Below are 19,876 nucleotides of genomic sequence, written 5' to 3'. Positions count from 1 at the left end.
CATCAAAATTATCATTCAGAGAAACCCTTTTGCCAGGGTAAAGGCCTCTGACTCCCTCTAGCTAGTGTAACAGAACTTCCCAGTTATCTCTGACAACCATTTCAATAGTATCCCTGGGCCAGAGATTCTATCTGGGACTTAATTTACCCATCTGTAACATGAGGAGGTTTGACTAGCCAACCCCTTAGGACCACTCTGGCTCTGACCTTTTAGTAAGTGATCATTTCCCAGATTTGGAAATCTAAAGAGACAAGGATTTTTTAAAACTGTCAAGGAACAGCGGGAGTTATCTCCAATGTATCCTTGTCCTTGGTTTCTGGAATTGATTTGTTTGGGCAACAGATGACAGATACTAGGAAAGAGAATGGTCGACACATTTAATAATAGTTCATGTGTCTATAAGTCTCTATGGTTTACAAAACACTTTCCACACAATAGCCCTAAGTGGTAAGTTGTGCAAGGAACACTACCCTCCCCTTTAGAAATGGGAAAACTGAGACCCAGATGGGGTGAATGACTTGCCCATGTTCACTAACAAGTAAGTGTTAGAGCTGAGGGTCTCCCCATAGCTGGGTCTTCTGACTTTAAGTATAGTGCTTTTAAAAAACCACACCATATATAATATAGCTACATCCCTATTTTATCTGAGTAAACCTTCTTTCTGTATTTCCCAAATGGTTTTTGGTGGCTTATGTTAGACATATGGAGGATAAGGATGGGATATCACAGCCAGAACATGCTGCTGGGGAAAAGGAAACATGAAATCTTTGAAAGAATCCCAGAATCATTAAACTCAAGGACTTTGGGAATCAAATAGCCTAACACTCTCATTTTACAAGTGAGGAAACTGAGACCCTGTCTGAATGATTAAACTGCTAAGCCAAGACCAAGATCCCATAACTAATGCATATTTAACAGAGTGAAAAGTAAGGAACAGAAGAGATATTAGAGAGGTGAAGAGTTGGGTGAGGGAGAATATAAGGTGGTAGGTGCAATTCAGATGAGTAGGGGTAAGAAGGGAGAAGGTAGTAGGTACAATTAGGATGAATAGGGGGTAAGAAGGGAGAAAGTGCTAAATGCAACTAGGATGAGTGGAGATAAGAAGGGAAAGTAATTTTTGCCACAAAATATTAAAATACTTCTTAAATCTCCAATCATGGTTGAAATGAGCAAAGAAAAACATGAAGAAATAGGAGCATTAAAGAAGACATAAAACCAAGGCAAGCATAAAAAATTAGATTTTTCCCGAGTTTTTTTTTAACTCATTGTACAAACTGAAAGGAGAAATGTCCCCTTCTCAGGGCTGCAGGTTTTCAGGAGACAGACCACTCACTGGCTCCCTGAAAACGATGTGCGTAGAGGTCCCATTGGTTGCCATGGTGAGGGATGCTGACTCTGAAGAAATGTATAATACAAAGCTTGGAGGGGGGTAGGGGTGGCAATGGGCTTTCTCAGTCAGCAGCAAAAGAGACATCAGGGAGGTCTCTAACTGTGAAGGAAGAGAAGGAAAAGCATCATTAATTCTGCTTTCTATCTGCTCTATCACGGAGAGCTGGGCTCTGGCTGAATAGTTCTCCTGGGAAGAGAACTTGTAAGGTAAGATACACAGCCTTTCTTTCTCATGCTCTATCTGGAGAAACCCTAGCCATTACTCTGAGCCAAGGAGGGAACCAGGGAGCAAATCAACAAAATCAAGGATTTAAGAACAAAAGTAGAGAGGAAGACAAAAAAGACTTAGGTAGGAACGCAATGGAATGAGGGGGAGGGAGAATGGGAGAGTGAGACTGAATTAAAGGAAGCAGGCTTTTGTCCAGAGAGACAGGGAATAAATAAATGTATATTTATATCAAATATGTAGATATAATTTATGTAAATTGTATATTACTTATTTATTAGGAAACTGGAAGAGGCTTTATTAGGAAACTCAGTCTATCAAGTGAGCCAATATAGCACAGCCCTGGGCCAGAATGAAGAGAAAAGAGGCTCTTTTTTACTCAAGATCATGGGGTAATTGTCACAAAAATTTCCTTTCCCAATCCTCAGCGGGTCCACCTGTGTATCTAAAATACTCAACAGCACAGATTTGAGGCGGGGCTGTTTAAAGGAAAGAACACAGGATTGGCATTCAGGAGCCCTGGGTTCATTTCCCAAGTCTTCCACTATGGAACTATGCATACATTTTAAATCACCCCACTGCTTCCTCATCTTATAAAACAGTCATCCTTAAAGTCCCTTCCACTGGACATTCTATGTAAATGAACTGGGTCTTCCACCCCTAATCAAATTGGGATGGAGAGAATACATGTGACTGTGTGGGAGGGGATAAGAGAAGGGAAGGAATGAACGAGATTCCCAAGATGCAGTCCTCTAACAGCCTTTCAGAGAGAGGTTCTGAAAGCACTTAATGAATTCCTTTAGAACCCATTGTTCAGGGAAGGGATACTCAGTCAAATGGAAGTGATATTTCCAAGCTTGAGTTCTGTGAGCCCAGATAAAAAGCAAGACCTGGAAAATCATTTCAGAGCCATATATTTTCCTATAGTTCAGATCCTTTAGAGATATAGGGAAGGTAATAAAGAGATGGTGATGGGGAAAATAGCAAAATAACAGCCCCTTGGTAAACTCAAGTTTGTATTGTATTGTCAAATTTTTACTGTCTTGTAGTGATAAGCTACAGGGCATGTGTGTGAGGGGAGGTGAAGAGGGAGAAAAAGAGGTGAGAGTTGCACGCAGATCTGCATGTATGGAGTATGGCTGCTTTCTCGTGTTACAGCAAGCACTTGAAGGAGGAGTTCAGGAAGCACCAGTGCCATAGTACAGACAAAAGGCACTAAACCTCTCTGGGACTCAGTTTCCTCATTTGTAAAATGAGGTGTTGGAGAATATGGCTTCTAAGGTTCCTTCCAGCTTTAAGTCTACAATTCAGCAGAAGAGAAGCAATAATGGCTTCCCTTCAGGTGTAGTTAGGCTAACTGCTCCCCCTTCAAGGGAGCCTCTTTGGGGTTTTACTTGACTTGATGAACTCTCCTGGTAGCCAGGTGCCAAAAGCAATGTGCTTTCCCCCACCAGCCCTGAGTTTCACCAGGGTATCCAGGCAGAGCACAGTAGTTCTGTCTTCAGATGTACCCCACTGTGAAGGTCTGGCTGCCTTGAGTTGTAAGGTAAGGCTGGTTTTTGCTGGGTGCATCACACTGTGAGACAGGAGCTGGATCTCACAAAGCTCTCCTCAGTGTTATCAGGCATGACGCATTTTAAAGCTTAATGACTAGACAAAGGGGAGCTATCACAGAGGAAAGAAGCTGCATAAATTGAATTTGAATTGGTATCTGGGAGCTCCAGTGACTAAGCCTGAAGCTTCCTGTGGTTCTGCCTATTGCCCCCTCCTCATCCTTTTAAAAATGTTCCTTTTTTTAGACATTCGAGAGAAGGGAAAAGGGGAGAACTATCGCTACTCAAAGATCTTAGCCAGGGTGAAACACCCTCCTATTTAGCCTGGAGAGCTAAATGAGGTAGCCCAATGCCCATGGGGACCACTGGATCTCATAGTGCAGGAAAAGCAGATGATTAAAAGGAGAAGGGTGCAGAGAGGGGAAAGGAAGGAAATGAAGGAAAAGAGGAAGGGAGGAGGGAGACAGAAAGATATGAAATGGAGAGGGAGAGATAGAGAAAAGCAAAAGGCAAATGTGGTGAATGCAGGGAATAGGGTGGGTGTGGGTTGGGGGTGGGTGTGGGTTGGGGGTGGGCTGTTGACCCAGGTGCCACTTGGGGGATGTCAGTACTCAGAATTATCCTTCCCTCATTTGTGCCAAAGAGCCTAAGTCTCACCCATGCTAATATTGGCCACATCTTCCTTAGTCAGGTCCTCCCAGAGTTCTAAAACCCTGGGCTGCTCTGCTCTTCGGGTTTGGACCAGGAGATCATTTAGGCTAAGCTAACTGAGGTTGTTTCAATGCTTCCATCCCTACAGCTGTACATTTTTCTGTTCACTCTTCTCTTTCCCCTCCCTCAGCTCTCACATTCAATCAGTTAGTAAAGTCTCATCGATGTGGTATCTCTGTGACGTCTCAACCCCTCCTCTCTATTCCCACAGATACTGTATAAGCACAGGCCCTTATTACCACTCTCTTTTACCATTGCAGTAGCCTCTCAACCAATATTGTTGCTTCAGCTCTTTCTCACTCCCCAAAGACATTCCATGTACCCTGCCAGACTAATCTTTCTTGTGGCACAGAAATGATCTTTTCATTTTCTTGCTCAAAATTCCTTCACGACTCCTCATTATACACCCAGCAAAGCTCATCCTCTTGAGTCTGGCTTTTTAGACCTTCCACAATCTGGTCCCATATTATATTTCCAACCTTATCTTACATTATTCTTCTCCAGGTAATGTGTGCTTCACCCAGAATGAACTATTCACTTTCTCCTCTTTTTGGCCTGAATTTACCTGCTTTCATGCCTTTGCTCATACTATTCGCTATACCTCCAATGCACTTCTCTGTCCATCCCCACAGCTGAATTCTTACCCATCCTTTAAAATCTAACTTTAAATAACACCTCCACATTAAATCAAGATTCCTTGATTTCTTTTTTTTTCTTTGGTGGGGCAATGGGGGGTTAAGTGACTTGCCCAGGATCACACAGATAGTGTCAAGTGTCTGAGGCCAGATTTGAACTCACGTCCTCCTGAATCCAAGGCCAGTGATTTATCCACTGAGCCACCTAGCTGTCCCCCAAGATTCCTTGATTTCTACCACCAGCCCTAGAAAGGGGTAATGCCTCCCTTCCAAACCTCACACAGATCTTGGCTTATGTTTACTTCAAAAATTCAAAAGACCTATTCTTTCATGAGGGTAAAGAAGGAGTATTCTCTTATACAATATTAATAGCAGCCATGATTCAGGAGACATTCTTTAACTTGGTAGAGCTATCATGGCCAAAAAGAAATTCATCATCTGGTGGTCAACAAGATGCATGTCTCCAAGCTCCAGCACCTAGGACAGCTCCAGCACTTAATAAATGTTGACTGATTGATTGACTTAGCAATGCTCATCTTGAAAAGACAATCCTGAAGTCCATCCCTAGACACCTAGTCAAACCCTGGCCACTTGATAGGATATGCTGGGGTTTGTGCTCCCTTGCCAGAGCCTTCAAAAGTTTAGGTTCATCCCCATGCTAGGATGAGATGAGGTGGGTACCTTCCACTTCCTTGGCATTGTTTGCCTTGTCCATCCCCCAGGCCTGGAAGGCATGCTCCTTCATATATGTTCCTGGAATCTCTGGGTTCCTTCCAGGCTCAGGTCAAGTTGCATTTCCTACCTGAAAAACCTTTCTGGATCTCTTAGATGTTAGTACTTTCTCCTTCTTCTTTAATTTAATGGATAAATTATTATGTCTATACTTATCTATAAGATAGAGAGGCAGTACAATATAATGGTTAAAGAGCTGTCCTTGAAGTTAGAAAGATCTGGGTTCAAGTCTCATCTCTGATACATTCTGGTCATGTAACTTAGGATGAATTGTCGAACTTCTCAGCACTCTACGCAACTCTCTTAGACTAGAAGTTGCAGAGGGCTTGTCCTGTACTGATAGAGAGCATTTCCTCACCTGAGATTTCTCTGTAGCAATGAAATATGGGTCCAGTCCCTATCCCCATATCTATTTGTCAAGATGTTGTTCCTCCCCTACCCTATTCCCTCTCCTTAGGAGAATGTGAGCCCATTGAGGGCAGTGACCATTTTAGGGTTTCTTGGTATCCCCAATATTCTTAGCAGAATTTGTTGTAAGGTCTTCATAATGTTCATTGGATTTGACTATTATTTGTTTCCTCTTTGTTTCACCATATTGTAAGCAATATGAGGGCAGGAATTGAGTCTTATCTAAACTCTATGTCTCCCCCAGCCCAGAGAAGAGTGTTGCGCATATAACAGGCTCTTGCTTAATGTTTGAATTGTCCTGAAAATCTTCATGAAAAGTCTGTCCTGGCCAAGCCAGGCCATGCTTGCTACCCCTCTTCAGGTTCCTTTCCTTGGGATGGAGATAGATTTACCAAAGTGAGGAGAATTGACCTTTTCTTGTGCTTTGGGTTTCAGAGACGTGATGAACATCGAAGTTAAAAATGTTTCTTATACCCAAGCAACTATCTCTTGGTCCACGCTGGAGCCCTGTCTGGAGAACGATTACCATGTCATGTATAGGCCCAATTGGAACAGTATCTTCTCAGGCTACCTGCGCCACCCCTTTCACCATGAAGAACGAGTGCCCCGAACCCTCAGCTCCCTGGTCCTTCGCCAACTTGCTCCGTCCACTCTCTACTTTCTGTGCATCACCTGCAGGAATTCCTACCCCTCCAGCAACCACTGTACCATGTTCCACACCCTGGATAAAAGCTCCAAGCCTACTAATGGCTCCCAGCTGGATCCTGGAGTATCCCTCTGGGTGGTCACAGCTCTTCTACTTGCCTGCTTCATTGCCATATTAGCCTTCTTCTGTCTCCAGTTCTGGTGTCTGAGGTGCCATGAGCCACGGTGGGCATACCACTCAGGCCAGCAGGAGGAAGTAGATGAGTTGGTGAGGTGGGCTGAGGGTGCTCCGGGCCTTGGGCGGAGGGAGGAAGACCTGCAGGAGTTCCCCATGACAGCACTACTGACCAAGAGTTCTAGTCCTGTGCCTGAGAGTTCCCCCAGCTCTCCCCTTGCCCACTTCTTCCACAAGGGGACTCATGATCAAGCTGTTCTATTTCCTCATTGTTGACTATGAATCATGGATGAGCAGTTAAGAAGAGATGTGCCAGCAAAACATAGGCAACTTCATGACATGTGCTTAATATTGGTTGGTTTGATTTTTTCCTCCTTTGTAAAAAAATGTTTTCTCTTCTCTCCTGTGCCAGGGGAAGGCACGGCTTAAAGTTTGGGTAAATGCCCAGGGATATAAATATGTTGGAAGTGCCACCCAACCCATTATCAGTGCTACATGAAGCCACTGTGGTCTCTAGCTATATTCAGCTCATGTCAAGTGCCAAACAGACAAATCTCACCCAACATTCTTGAAGGGTAGAGGACAGAGTGGAGTGTAGAGCTGTAGAACCTTTGAGGCAGAAGGTAATTTATAGATTAGCTAATCCACCCCCCCTTCTCATTTTACATTGGAAGAAATGAAACTTTAGGGAGATTGCATGAATTTAGGCAGTGTGTATAGTGGAAAGAGGACTGGTTTTAGGTTGAAAAGCTCTGAATCTGAGTTCCAGCTGAACACTTACTATATGGCTATAGACAAGTCAATCAATCCCAGTGATCTTCATCTCTTCATTTGTAAAATGAGGATAGTAACATTTGTACTACAGAGGAAATATTGCATCCCAGACAGAGAGCCAGCCTGGGAGTCAGGAAGACCTGAGTTCAAGTCCCACCCTGGACTCACACTGGTTATGTGACCCTGGACAAATCATTGAAACTCTTAATGTTCCAGATTTTTTTTTTGAAACTAAAAGTTGCAGAACAGTTGTTGATATATATTGATGGAAATTCTTCATGAGGAGCACCCTATACCAACAAAATCATAGATTCAGTCAAGAAAAAACAAAGAGAAATCTGTGTACTCTCTACTTCACAAGGATGCTGAGAAGAAAGCACTTAATAAGTTTTTAAGAATGAGACAAACATTGGGAGTCATTGTCATTCAAGATCACACAATCTCTTTCTACTGTGGGTTATTTTCATGGACCCTGAGTCACAAGCCAGATGCTTGAGAAGGATCTTGATGTTAATAGTAGCAGGTTTTTCTTCAACTGGAAGGAAAATTATTTTTGAATTTGGCTGGGATTTGTTATAATTATAATCTCCTTAATAATTGAAATATTCAGCACTTTTGTTTCTTCTGTTACAAAGCCCCCTGGCAAGAAATTGCCTCCCCTGCTGAGCTCTGAGTATGGTTGAAGAGGCTGGTCCAAAAAGAGCAAGATGGCCTTAGGCTAGACAGCAACCAGGATCTTGCATGTGAATATAAATAGCAGCAAGGGAAAAAGGAGATTCATCTTTAAGCTCAGGCTACTGCAGTGTGACGGGCTTGCTAGTCCTTAAGGCTGAAGCCAGGGAGCAAAAAAGATATTTTTCAAATCCCCTATTTCTGCTCCCCCCGCCAACCATCCGTGCCTTCCCTCCACTGCCATGCCATCACCAAGCAGAAATATATGAAAATATCACAGGATCATATGAGGACTGTGTGATTAGCATACCAAGAAGGAAGCAAGGTAGGGGAATCAAGCTTAGAGAAAGTCACTGTACACCCTCTTCCCATCCGCAAGCCCTCCCTGATAGTCAGTATGTGATCAGTATATAACAAAATACCATGGCTTTACATTGCCATGCACAATCCAGATTTTCAGCCCGAATAAGCTGATTTTACAAAAGGCTACAGTATCCTTGTTTCTTTCTGAAGTCCTCTCCCTAAGCCTTCTGCCTCGTTTAGCTCCCAGCTTGGAAGACACTTCCCTTCATGTGATCTGCTGATGTGAGTTCTCCTACTGACAATTTTACAAGGAATGTGTTGCTGTGATCACTGACCTTGGACCCATAGAGGTAGTATGGCTGAACGTTGGCAGGTTTGTCCCTCTGGGGTTCCTGGGTGAAGGGAATGGCTGTTCGGACGAAGCTGACAGGGGAGAAGAAAGGGACCGAGAGTTAGATATGTTCTGAATGCCCAACACAGCGGTATACACTGTAACAAAGCCTTTTCTGAATTGAATGGAGAGAATAGGCTTCAACTTTTATCAGTCCAGGAATATCCTCAAAGGCTGTGATGATAATATTCTATCACATTCCATCATATTCAAACAATAATCATTTGCTAGCCATCTGGTATGGATGTTATAGGTTCCCTTGTCCACTTTTCCACTTTTTGAAGACTGATGGGGTTATATGGCCATAAAAAAAACTGAGATGGGTTTGTAGAGGGGGCTATCTGCTCTCAGAGAGCTGTACATTTATCAAGGTCAAGTAATTTGAGAGGAGGTTGGGGTCCAAGAAGCCTCATGTCTGCGTCCAAAAGGCAGAGTACTTACTCTGTTAAAATCAGCAAAAAAAAATACCACCCTAAAATAGTAACAGTCATAATCATCAAGCACCTACTTTTTAAGGTTCTCCTGCTCTTTAGACATTTTCTCATTAAGGTATTATTATCTCCCTTCACAGATGGGAAAACTGCAGCCTGAAATAAGTGACTGCTTCACCTACACATAGTCAGTAATTCAGTGGGAGAGACAGGGGCCTGGGTCTCCAGCCCTTTATCACCATTTCCTTATACTGCACCTGTATATGTATATATATACATATATCGTCATTCATTTGTAAAATGTACACATATGTGACTATGTATATAGAGGTAAGTAATTAGATGAGAGACAGGACTTATGATTTCCTATGTATAGAGAGCTCTTCGGTAAGGGAGGGCCCCTACCAGGGCAGGTTGGTACTTTCTCCTCAACTTAAAGTCTTAGATGCCTAGAGCAGCAGTATCAAATTCAAACAGAAATGGGGACATTAACTTTGCATAAGGATCCCTGCCCTCACAATGACATTGAAAACCACATATTCACATTTTATTTATTGTTTAGTCATGTGTCTGACTCTTTGTGACCCCATTTGGGGTTTTCTTGGCAAAGATACTAGGGTGGTTGGCATTTCCTTCTCCAGTTCATTTTACAGATGAGGAAACTGAGGCAAACAGGGTTAAAAGACTTGCCCAGGGTCACACAGCTAGTAAGTGTCTGAGGCCAGATTGGAACTCAGGTCTTTCTGACTCCAGCCCTGTCATTCTATCCATTGGGTCACCTAGCTACCCCATATTAACATTATCTGTGTTTTACTGTATTTTTGCTTATTTTGTTAAATATTTCACAATTGCATTTTCATCTGATTCAGGCCCCACTAGAGAGTGTTTCAGGCTGTAATCCAGCTGCATGTTTGACACTTCTGGCCTAGAGAACCAAGACCTTTGCCCACAGTAACACAGTCAGTATATGTTGGAGACAGGACCTGAACCCAGGTCTTCCAGGCTTCAAGACTGGCTTTCTAGCTATTGCATAATACTGCCTCTCTTCCATCATTTTATATAAGGAAATGAAGAGCCAGAGAGGGGAGATGATATGTATCATCAAATAACTATTAAGTGGCAGAGAAAATAGATTCCAATTCAAGTTGTCTGGCTCTGATTCCAGTGCCCATTCTAATATACCAGGTTGTCCCTCCATCTACTGGCTACCTAAATTTGTTGTTCCAGGATCCAGGGAGGATAGAATCTCAAAGGAATTAAAAACCCACTCTGACACATGTGTTCTGTTGTGTCGGTGTGTATATTTATAAAAAGGTGTGCCTGTGTGCATCTTATGCATGATATTTGGAGATTTCTATGAATATATACATTTTTGTATACAAGTTCACTGAGTATCATGGTTATTTGTGTCCATGATTTGTCCTCCCAACTAGAATGTAAGCTCTTAGAGGGCAAAGGGTCATGTCTTGTACCCCAATGTGTGCAGAACACTTAGCTAGAATTTAACTACACCACTCACTTGTGTGGCATGACTTGGTCAAGTCCACTAACCACTCAAAGCCTTAGTTTTACCATACCTATAATATACAGGTAATAATAATACTGCTTCTCACATGCCCTACGATACCAGGCAGGCACAGTGCCATATACATGGTAGGAATCTTCATCGACTGATGGCAGTTGTGCATGGGCATAATAGGTTATGTATATTATAGCCATGTATTTGGATAGCTCCCCTATGTGTTATCTTCCCAATTAGAATGTGAGCTTCTGGAGAGCAAGACCTCTGTTTGTTATTCTATCTGTACCCCTCATACTGTCCTTGGCACTTAGTAAGCACTCAATAAATGCTTTTTTCATTCATTCGTTCATATGCATTCTGTTTGATATTCAAGGCTTTGTTTTAGCCCATATTATCTCCTTTCATGCACTCTATATGCATCAGTCAGATTGGGCACACCCACTCTAGAAGCAAAACCCCACCACTTCTCTCCATACTCTGCAGAAACCCTCTTACCGGTTAGTGGATCCATTGTAGCAGTAGTTAGGGAGGAAGTCAAAGTTCAGCTCCCAGAACACATGGAGGGTGATGCGGCCATAAGGGGCAGAAACATTGTGATTGGCTTCCCGGAACATGGCATCAAAGCTGTCCAGGGTCATGTGCTTACATAGCAGTCGGTGTGTTAGGCGGTTGATCTCCAAAAGCCATTCTAGCTCCTGACCCAGAGAAAGAAGACAAAGTTGGTTGTCTGAGCCTTGACTGACCTCCAGGATTTTGATGATGGGGCAATGAAATAATGGTATTTGAAAATTCTTTGAAAAGTATAAAATGACAAGGCAATGTAAGGGAATAAGGAACTTGATTAGACATAAGGGAAGCTGATAGACTAGGAACTTAAAAACATAAACAGAACTACCTACCAGTGGTGTAGGTCTCATCATGTAATCCCTTTCCTCAATAAGGGAGCCTCCTGTGGCTCCCTTCTACCCCCTGGATCAAATATAAAGTCCTTTGTTTGGCATGTCAAGCTCTTCACAAGCTGGACCCTTCCAGTTTCCTTACACTTTAGCCCTTTCCGTGTAATCTGCAATCTAGCTATATGAGCCTCCTTGCTGGTCTTTACACACAGCATCTCATCTCTCTCTCTCTCTCTCTCTCTCTCTCTCTCTCTCTCTCTCTCTCTCTCTCTCTCTCTCTCTCTCTCTCTCCCTCTCTCTCCCTCTCTCTCCCCCTTTTGCATCTCCCTTTCTCTCCCCCTCTCTCTGTCTCAGTCTCTCTCCCTCTGTCTGTCCCCAACTCTGTCTCTCCCATTTTCTCTCCCACTTCTGCCTCTTAGAATTTCTGTATTTCTTCAAAACTCATCTCAAACTTTCCCTTCTACAAGAAGTTTTTCCTAGTTCTCCCCACTATGAGAACCTTCTTCTCTAAGGTTACTGCCCTTCCATTCTATATCTTGTATATATCTAATTATATTATATTATATATATATACACACACACACATATATATAAAATATATATCCCTCCATTAGAAAGTAAATTCCTTGAATGTAGCGATTATTTTTGCCTCTCTTTGTACCTTCATAGCTTATCACATGGGGCAGCTAGATGGCACAGTGATTAAAGCACCGGCCCTGAATTCAGGAGTACCTGAGTTCAAATCCGGCCTCAGACACTTGACACTTACTAGCTGTGTGACCCTAGGCAAGTCACTTAACCCCCACTGCCTGCAAAAAAACCAAAAACAAAACCAAAAAAAACCCCAAACATAGCTTATCACAGTGTCTAGCATAGAGTAGGTGCTTAATAAATGTTTGTTGATTGATTAGTTAATAGTCCTTGACATATATTATCTCCATTAATTCTATGAATAACTTTATGATGTAGTTAGGTGATTCAGTGGATAGAGCGCTGGGCCTGGAGTCAGAAAGACATGAGTTCGAATTCAGACCCTTACTACCTGTGAGACCCTGGGCAAATCACTTAACTTCTGTTTCCCTCCATTTTCTCAACTGTAAGATAGGGATAATAATAGTACCTACCTCCCAGGGTTGTTGTGAAGATAAAATGAAATAATATTTGTAATGCACTTAACACAATTTCTGGCCAATCAAATAAATGCTTGTTCTCTTTCTTGACATGCACTATCTCTTTTAGTTCTATGAATAACTCTGTGAGGTAGGTCGTATAGTTCAGTTGTTTCAGTCACATCTGACTCTTTATGACCCCATTTGGGGTTTTCTTGGCAGAGATAATGGAGTGGCTTGTCATTTCCTTCTCCAGCTCATTTTACAGATGAGGAAACTGAGGCAAATAGGGTTAAGTGACTTTTCCAGGGTCACATACCTAGTAAATGTCTGAAATCAGATTTGAGTTCAAGAAGAAGAGTCTTCTTGACTTCAATCCCAGCACTCTAACCACCATACCACCTAGCTGCCCCATGAGGTAGGTAGTACAAGGAATTGGTCTAGATTTGATATTTCAACAGTGGAGAGAAATCTCACTGTAGAAACTCCCTCCACCAATGAAGATCTTCTTTGATCCTCAGAACAACCCTGGGAAGTAGGTGCTATTTTTAGCCTCACTTGACAGATGAGGAAACTGAGACAAACAGAGGTCAAGCAACTTGCTCAGAATCACACAGATAGTAAATGTCTAGGGTCACATTTGAACTCAGGTCTTCCAAACTCCAGGTCCGGCCTCTATCCACTGTGCCACTTAGCTGCCTCTCTTTATATATGATGCCAGAAGTTAAACTAGGAACAATGGATGGAAGTTGAAGAGAGGAAGATGTAGGTTCAATGTAAGAGAAAACTTCCTAAAAATTAGAGCTATCCCAAAGTAAAAAGTGCTTCCTTGGGAAGTAATGAGCTCCCTCTCCTAAGAGTTCTTGAAGGGAAGTCTGGATGAGTACTCATTGAATGTTATAGAGGAAATTGTTGACCAGGTACCATTGGACTACATGACTTCAGATGTTTCTTTTAGCTACAGGATTCTGGAAGGCAAAACTGACTCACAAACTCATTAAGAGCCTCCTGTGTTCAGAGCACTGTTCCCTATCCTGAGAAAGACTGTTTCTCCTCTCGTGAAGTTTATAATCTAGTAGGAAGATATGAAATATACCTATATAACTATAATACAAAATAAAACATGAAAAGTACGTGAGATGCACAAACCAGGGGCTCTTTAAAGCCTCAGAGGAGAAGCGTCAGTACTGACTCTCACATTCTATTATTCCCAGCACTCATTAAGTATCAGGTTTCTAAAGCAGAAAGCAATGAAGCAATTACCTTTGTTGGATTGTGGCCATGCAGCACCAAAAGCTTCTCTCTCCTAATCAACATGAGCTAAGGCCACCCTGACCCAGCAGACAGAGCACTAACTTGGGATTACTGTACTGGGTTTTTAGAAAAAGATGCTCTCTCTTGGGGCCATCTTTCTTTGTGTGATCAGAACTAACACCTTTGAAATTTACCAGCAAAGAGCACATTTTGCATTGTGAGGAAAGAGGAGAGACCATTCTGCTTTCAGAGTTGGTCAAAATGAACTCCTATGGAACACAAGTTAACATTACACTTTTCTGATGTGGTCTGAGTCCACCAGAATGTGCCAATCAACTGCTTTCATGGTGAAAAGCTGTCAAAAATTCACCACAAAGAGAAAAGCTTCTATTTTCCTCTCAAGTCCTATTGAAACAAAATGCTTCCCACAGCTCCCACTTTATGTTTGCCACCTAAGTATGTTTTAAATTCTGGGACATTCAAAGACACATCGAATTTCAGAGTTGGAAATGACCTCAGACATAGAATGTTGAGGTATCAAAGTAGAATGGAAATTTTACTCACTTTGGATGACTTGAGTTCAAAACCCATTGCTGCCATTTACTGCCTGGGTGAATCAGTTACTTAGCCTCCCTGGACCTCAGTTTTCTCATATATAAAATAAGTAGGTGGGACCAAAGGGCCTCTAAGGTCTCTCTCAGCTCCAGATCCATGATTCTTCATCAGAGTTGGAAGGGACCTTAGAATATAGAATGCAAGAACTGAAAGAAACTTTAGAACATAAAATATAATTTGTTGTTGTTTTGTTGTTCAGTTGTTCAGTTGTGTCTGACTCCTCATGACTCCCTAGACTCTATCCATGGGGGTTTTTTGGCAAAAAACAGTGGAGTGGTTTGCCATTTCTTTCTCCAGTGGATTACCATTTGGGTCAACTTTTGTCAGGCAAACAGATATTAAGTGACTTGCCCAGAGTCACACAGTTAGGAAGTGTTGAGAGCTGGATTTAAACTCAGGTCTGCCTGACTTCAGGCCCAGTGCTCTATGCACTGAGCCACCAGATGCCTCAAAATAGAATTATGTAGCTGGAGATGAACTTAAGAGATTCATTTAAAGCAATCCTCTCATTTTGGAGACTAACACTTAGAGGAGAGAAGACCTGTACAATTCCCCTCAATATTTGTGTCAGAACAGAGAGGAAATATCAGACTTCCTATGTTCCACCCTAGTGCTCTTTCATCTATGTCACCCTCAGGGAAACTTTGAGAAGAGAGGGGTCCAAGATAGGGAGGTCATGTTTGTCTTTCATCCTCCAACATCCCAGTGATACCTGTTCATGCATTTTATTCTTAGCATCTTGGGGAATAAATAACTGTGCCTGTGAGTCAGGAGCAGAACTCTAGGAGACTCCTGGAGAATGTCAAAGAGTTGGCAGAATGACGACCTCTGCTTTTGTTTCCAATTAGAGATTATAGGATCATGGATTTAGAACTGAAAGGGATTTTAGAGGCCACTGAGTCTAACCCCCTCTTTCATAAGATGAGGAAACTGAGGAATGGGGAGATTATATGACTTGTCCAATATCACACAGCTAGTCATTGTCGGAGGCAGAATTTGAACTTTGGTCTTCTCTTCCTGACTTCAAGGCCAATACTCTACTATACCATGCTTCCTCACAATTTTGCTCTTTTGAGGATGGAAAAAAATAATGTATGCATTTCTCTTCATAGGAAAGCCACTAGCCACTTCCTTCCTTGGTCTTCTAGCTCCATGCCCCAAAACACAAGGGCCAGTTGTGGTTCTGGACCCTCAGAGTTCCCAGTCCCCATTCTCTTACCACTATAGAGGTCAGGTCCTCACTCTCAAAGCGGCTGATGGCTTGGTCTAAGGATTTGTACATTGCGGCAGAGATGCGCTGGGTGATAAGTCTGTTTAGGTCAATTGACCTACCAAGCAGCTGTGGAGAAGGAAAGAAGTTATTTAATATTCATACATGAAATGGAGAAAATACTAACAGCAGCCTACATTCCTGAACAGGAATTTTGCAAGCAAATCAAATCTGGGTAAATGTACGCATATTTCAAACCTGTCAGAGCAGTTTACCATCTAAAGCAGTGGTTCTCCAATACTTGGGGCAGGGATTCTGGGCATACTATACTCAGGTGTCTTTTTTCAACTCATATCCTAAATTTGGCATCTCTGTTTCTCCTTTACTTGCTATATTCTTTTTTTCCCTGCAGGGCAATGAGGGTTATGTGACTTGCCCAGGGTCACACAGCTAGTAGGTGTCAAGTGTCTGAGGTTGGATTTTAACTCAGGTCCTCCTGAATCCAGAGCTACCTAGCCGTCCTGCACCCCTGCATCCCAATAAGTCATCTCAGAGTCACTGCAAAGTAGCAGGTACCTGAAGCATGACCTATTCTACACAGCTACTGCTATCATATCACAGAGGTACATTTTAATGCCAGTGGCATAAAGGGTTTATTTCAGGAATGCAAAATATAGTGGAGGAGGAAATTTCCCCAGTGCATAGACATAGATATTATTGCATGTGCCCTACATAATAATAAACACTTTACTGGAAAACTCTTGTATGCATCAATAGCATTCACTGTACGTCATAACCATCATCATCTTTATTACCGTTACTTAAAATTTCTACCCTTCTCTCCCCACAGGGGAAAAAATGTTCTACTGATAGCAGTGGACCTTTAGCGAGTAAGTTGTAACTGCTTTCTCTTAGGGCCATCTTGTAGATCACTGTGGCTGTTTCCAGAACCAAATTCGATATATCAGCTTTTGGGAAAATGCAACCACATTCAATTCAACAAGTTCAACAAGCATTTATTAAGCACTTCCCAGGTGTCAAGCTTGGAGTCAGGGAGACCTGGGTTCAGTTCTCACCTCTGATACTTGCTGTCACCCTGGGCAAGTCACTTACCCTCCCTGTACTTTAAGAGACTCTTTAAGACATATACTGAGGGGTTGCGATCTACCTAAGTTGAGACATTTCCCATACCAGAAATTCTCTATATTAATAAATTCACAGATAGCTCCAACCTCTCTTTCTGGCCTTATTATACATTATTCTCCTTCACATAATCTTTGGTACAACCAGACTGGCTTTTTTGTTGTTCCTCAGACCTGAAACTCCATCTCCCGCCTCCATGTCTTAGCACTGGCTGTCCCTACATCCTGGAATGCACTTTTACCTCCTCTGCTTCTAAAAAACCCCAATTTCCTTCAGAGTCCAGCTCAAACATTTCTTCCTACCTAAGGCTTATTCTTATTCTCTGAGCTGCTACTGCACCCCTCCCCACCATTAGTATGTACACATCCATTTATTTTTGTATATATTCTTTGGGGGGGGGTAGGGCAATGAGAGTTAAGTGACTTGCCCAGGGTCATAAAGCTAGTAAGTGTCAAATGTCTGAGGCCTAATTCGAATTCAGGTCCTCCTGAATCCAGGACCAGTACTTTCTCCACTGCACTACCTAGCTGCCCCATTATTCTTGATAAACTCAGAGCTGTTTAGGTTCTCTCCTCCACTAGACTGTAAGCTCCTTGAGGGCAGTCCTGTTTATACTCAACATCTAGCAGTGTATAGTACACAGCAGGCACTTAATAAGTGTTTGTTGATTGATTAACTGGTGTGTATGCAAAGTACTGTGTTTAAGCACAGGGAGTACACAAAGATGAAAAGAATGCCAAAGCTTTTTATCAGGGTCTTTTGGACCCTGCAGTCTGCCAAAATGACAAAATGTTAATGATTACAAATACTTCTTTTCATGTCCTAAGGGGTCAGTATTCATGGGATCAAAGATGTGGAGCTGAAAGAAATCTTAGAGATCAAGTCCAAGTTCCTCACTTTACACATGAGGAAACTTAGACTGGGAAAAAAGGCAAAATGACTTCTCCAAACTTATACACCAAGTAGAACCAGTATTCAAACCGAGGTGTTCTGACTTCAAATCAAGGGCTCTTTCTATTACTATGTCATGGTGGTGGTCAGTTACAGTAAGGGTGTGCTGGAGCCAGCTCTAACTGGCTTGTCTCCCATCTTTCAATTTTCAGCATGAGCATTTAAACTTCAGAAATCAGCAAATGCTACAAGTCTGGGCTTCATTTATTGTTTTGTTGATTGTTAATGCAAATTAAACTTAAAAGTGTGTGTGTGTGTGTGTGTGTGCACGCGCATACATTCCCTTCCCTGCCTGCAAAGAGTCTGGTTGTTAAACATTTCCCAACATATCCCTGTATTGCTCTATAAACCTTGCTTGAGCTGAATAGGAGTGCCAGTAGAACGGTCAGGGAATGAAGCCATCACCACACTGGAGGTGTCACCATCACAATGGGCCTTTATATAGCACTTGAAGGTTTGAAAAGTGCTTTGCATTCATTATCTCATTTGAGCCCCATGACATCCACCACTTCCTTTTGATCTTTGGGACCTTTGGTACTCAGCCTTTGTGGTGACATTACTTCTTCCCTCTCCCTGAAAAAATCACTGGGCAAGGCAGGGCTCTGCACAGAGTGTATAATTAGCACAGAGAGCCAAAAGCTCCAGGATTGTTTAGCTGACAGCTTGTCACACAGTGGGGTCCGCCAAAGTAGGATATGAAGATTCCATAGTCTCTCTGGATTCTGACTGCCCTAGTCATATTCAAATGTTTCGCTGGGGAACTTTTCATGCTTAGCTCTCAGAACTATTTCCTGGACATTAAGAATCAAATGTGAGAATGGGGAATATCAATTTTTGCCTTCAGATTATCTGGGTGTCCTTCACTTCAGAGACTCCCCCCATCCCTCTGAACTTTAATTAAGGATGAAATCTCTCATTTACAAATGGTAGACATGGATAAGAAGAGAGGTGCTTAAAATTTATGTAGGTGATGAATAAAATGTTGATAATTTAATCAATCAACGAGTATGAATTAATTACTATGGGCCAGACACTGTAAAGAGCTAGTGATATAAAGCCAAAAATGATATAGTTCTTTCTATCAAGTATCTTATAGTTTAGCCAGGGGAGCAGTTGGTTATCTTTATGGATATTTATGAAATAGATATGAGATAGAGAGCAGTTGATTTTGGGGGGAGGGCACTAGCAGCTGGGAGATCAGGAAAGGCTTTGTGAAGAAAAGGTGGCATTTTAGTGGAGCCTTGAGGGAAATGAAAGATTCTAAGAGATAAAGGTAAGGACAGAGTGCATTGTGGGTAGAGGATGCATATAGAAATGCCCACAGTGGAGAGCAGCTTAGGGATAGGTGGCGATAGGAGAAGAAAACCAAAACATTTATATAAAGCCTACTATGTGCTAGCCCTTTTACAAATATCAAGTGCTTTCAGAAATACTATTGCATTTGATCCTCACAATAACCCTGGGAGGTTGTTGTTGTTTTGTTGTTCGATCATTTTAGTCATGCACAATTCTTCACGACTACATCTGGAGTTTTCTTGGCAAAGATATGGAGTGGTTTGCCATTTCCTTCTCCATCTTATTTTACAGATAAGGAACATTTCACAGTTGAGGAAACTGAGGCAAACAGAAGTTAAAATGACTTGCCCAAGGTCACACAGTTAGTAAGTGTCTGAGGCTGGATTTGAACTCAGGTCTTACTGATTCCCTGACAAGTGCTCTAACCACTAGGCAACCAGCTGCCCCTGGTAAGAGGGGAGATCTGTAGCAGCCATAGCTATCCAAGGTGGACTCAGGGGAAGAAGAATAATCACTCAGGATGATATTCATAGGTATATGAAATATTATGGATGTTTTACATCCTTCAATTCTCTAAGGCTGGAAGATGTGGGGGCTGATTTGGCTTCTTTGCCCTCCCTTGACAGACCACATGGTTGCTTTGGACCATCAACCTATCTCTAAAGGAGTTTTAGGGGTTCATTGGTTAATGGTTTCTTTCCCACCTTACCTGAACGTGTCTCTGTTTCAGTAGCGTTTCATAGCGGTTAGATGGTGGGTATGGAATAATGACTCCATAATTCTTGCATTCTGCTCTAAAACGTTTATCCAATAGTACACTGGATGGAGAAAAAAA

At 42.2% G+C, this 19,876-nt stretch overlaps 2 protein-coding genes across 4 annotated transcripts in view; one reads left to right on the top strand and one right to left on the bottom strand.

The window, feature by feature from the left end:
- The window catches only part of CYFIP2 (cytoplasmic FMR1 interacting protein 2), a 145,092-nt gene that overhangs the window by 56,989 nt on the left and 68,227 nt on the right, over positions 1 to 19,876 (bottom strand). For all 3 annotated transcript variants that reach the window (XM_043982124.1, XM_043982125.1, XM_043982123.1), the window contains 4 exons: positions 19,751 to 19,859; positions 15,661 to 15,780; positions 11,063 to 11,262; positions 8,559 to 8,646 (listed from right to left, as the gene is read on the bottom strand). In XM_043982124.1, the coding sequence (XP_043838059.1) occupies positions 8,559 to 8,646; positions 11,063 to 11,262; positions 15,661 to 15,780; positions 19,751 to 19,859 (517 nt within the window). The remainder of the gene's footprint in view (positions 1 to 8,558; positions 8,647 to 11,062; positions 11,263 to 15,660; positions 15,781 to 19,750; positions 19,860 to 19,876) is intronic.
- On the top strand, positions 1,347 to 8,552 carry FNDC9 (fibronectin type III domain containing 9). The gene is made up of 2 exons (XM_043982126.1): positions 1,347 to 1,596; positions 6,090 to 8,552. Exon 2 carries the CDS (start codon positions 6,097 to 6,099, stop codon positions 6,748 to 6,750), a length of 654 nt encoding a protein of 217 aa, XP_043838061.1. The 5' UTR covers positions 1,347 to 1,596; positions 6,090 to 6,096; the 3' UTR covers positions 6,751 to 8,552.

This window comes from Dromiciops gliroides, chromosome 2, assembly GCF_019393635.1.
Source record: "Dromiciops gliroides isolate mDroGli1 chromosome 2, mDroGli1.pri, whole genome shotgun sequence".
Lineage (NCBI taxonomy): Eukaryota > Metazoa > Chordata > Mammalia > Microbiotheria > Microbiotheriidae > Dromiciops > Dromiciops gliroides.
This window is presented reverse-complemented; position numbering and strand designations above follow the sequence as displayed.

Bases quoted from the DNA above. Each gene is read 5' to 3' on its own strand.
- FNDC9 (XM_043982126.1), top strand. From the start codon at position 6,097: ATGAACATCGAAGTTAAAAATGTTTCTTATACCCAAGCAACTATCTCT.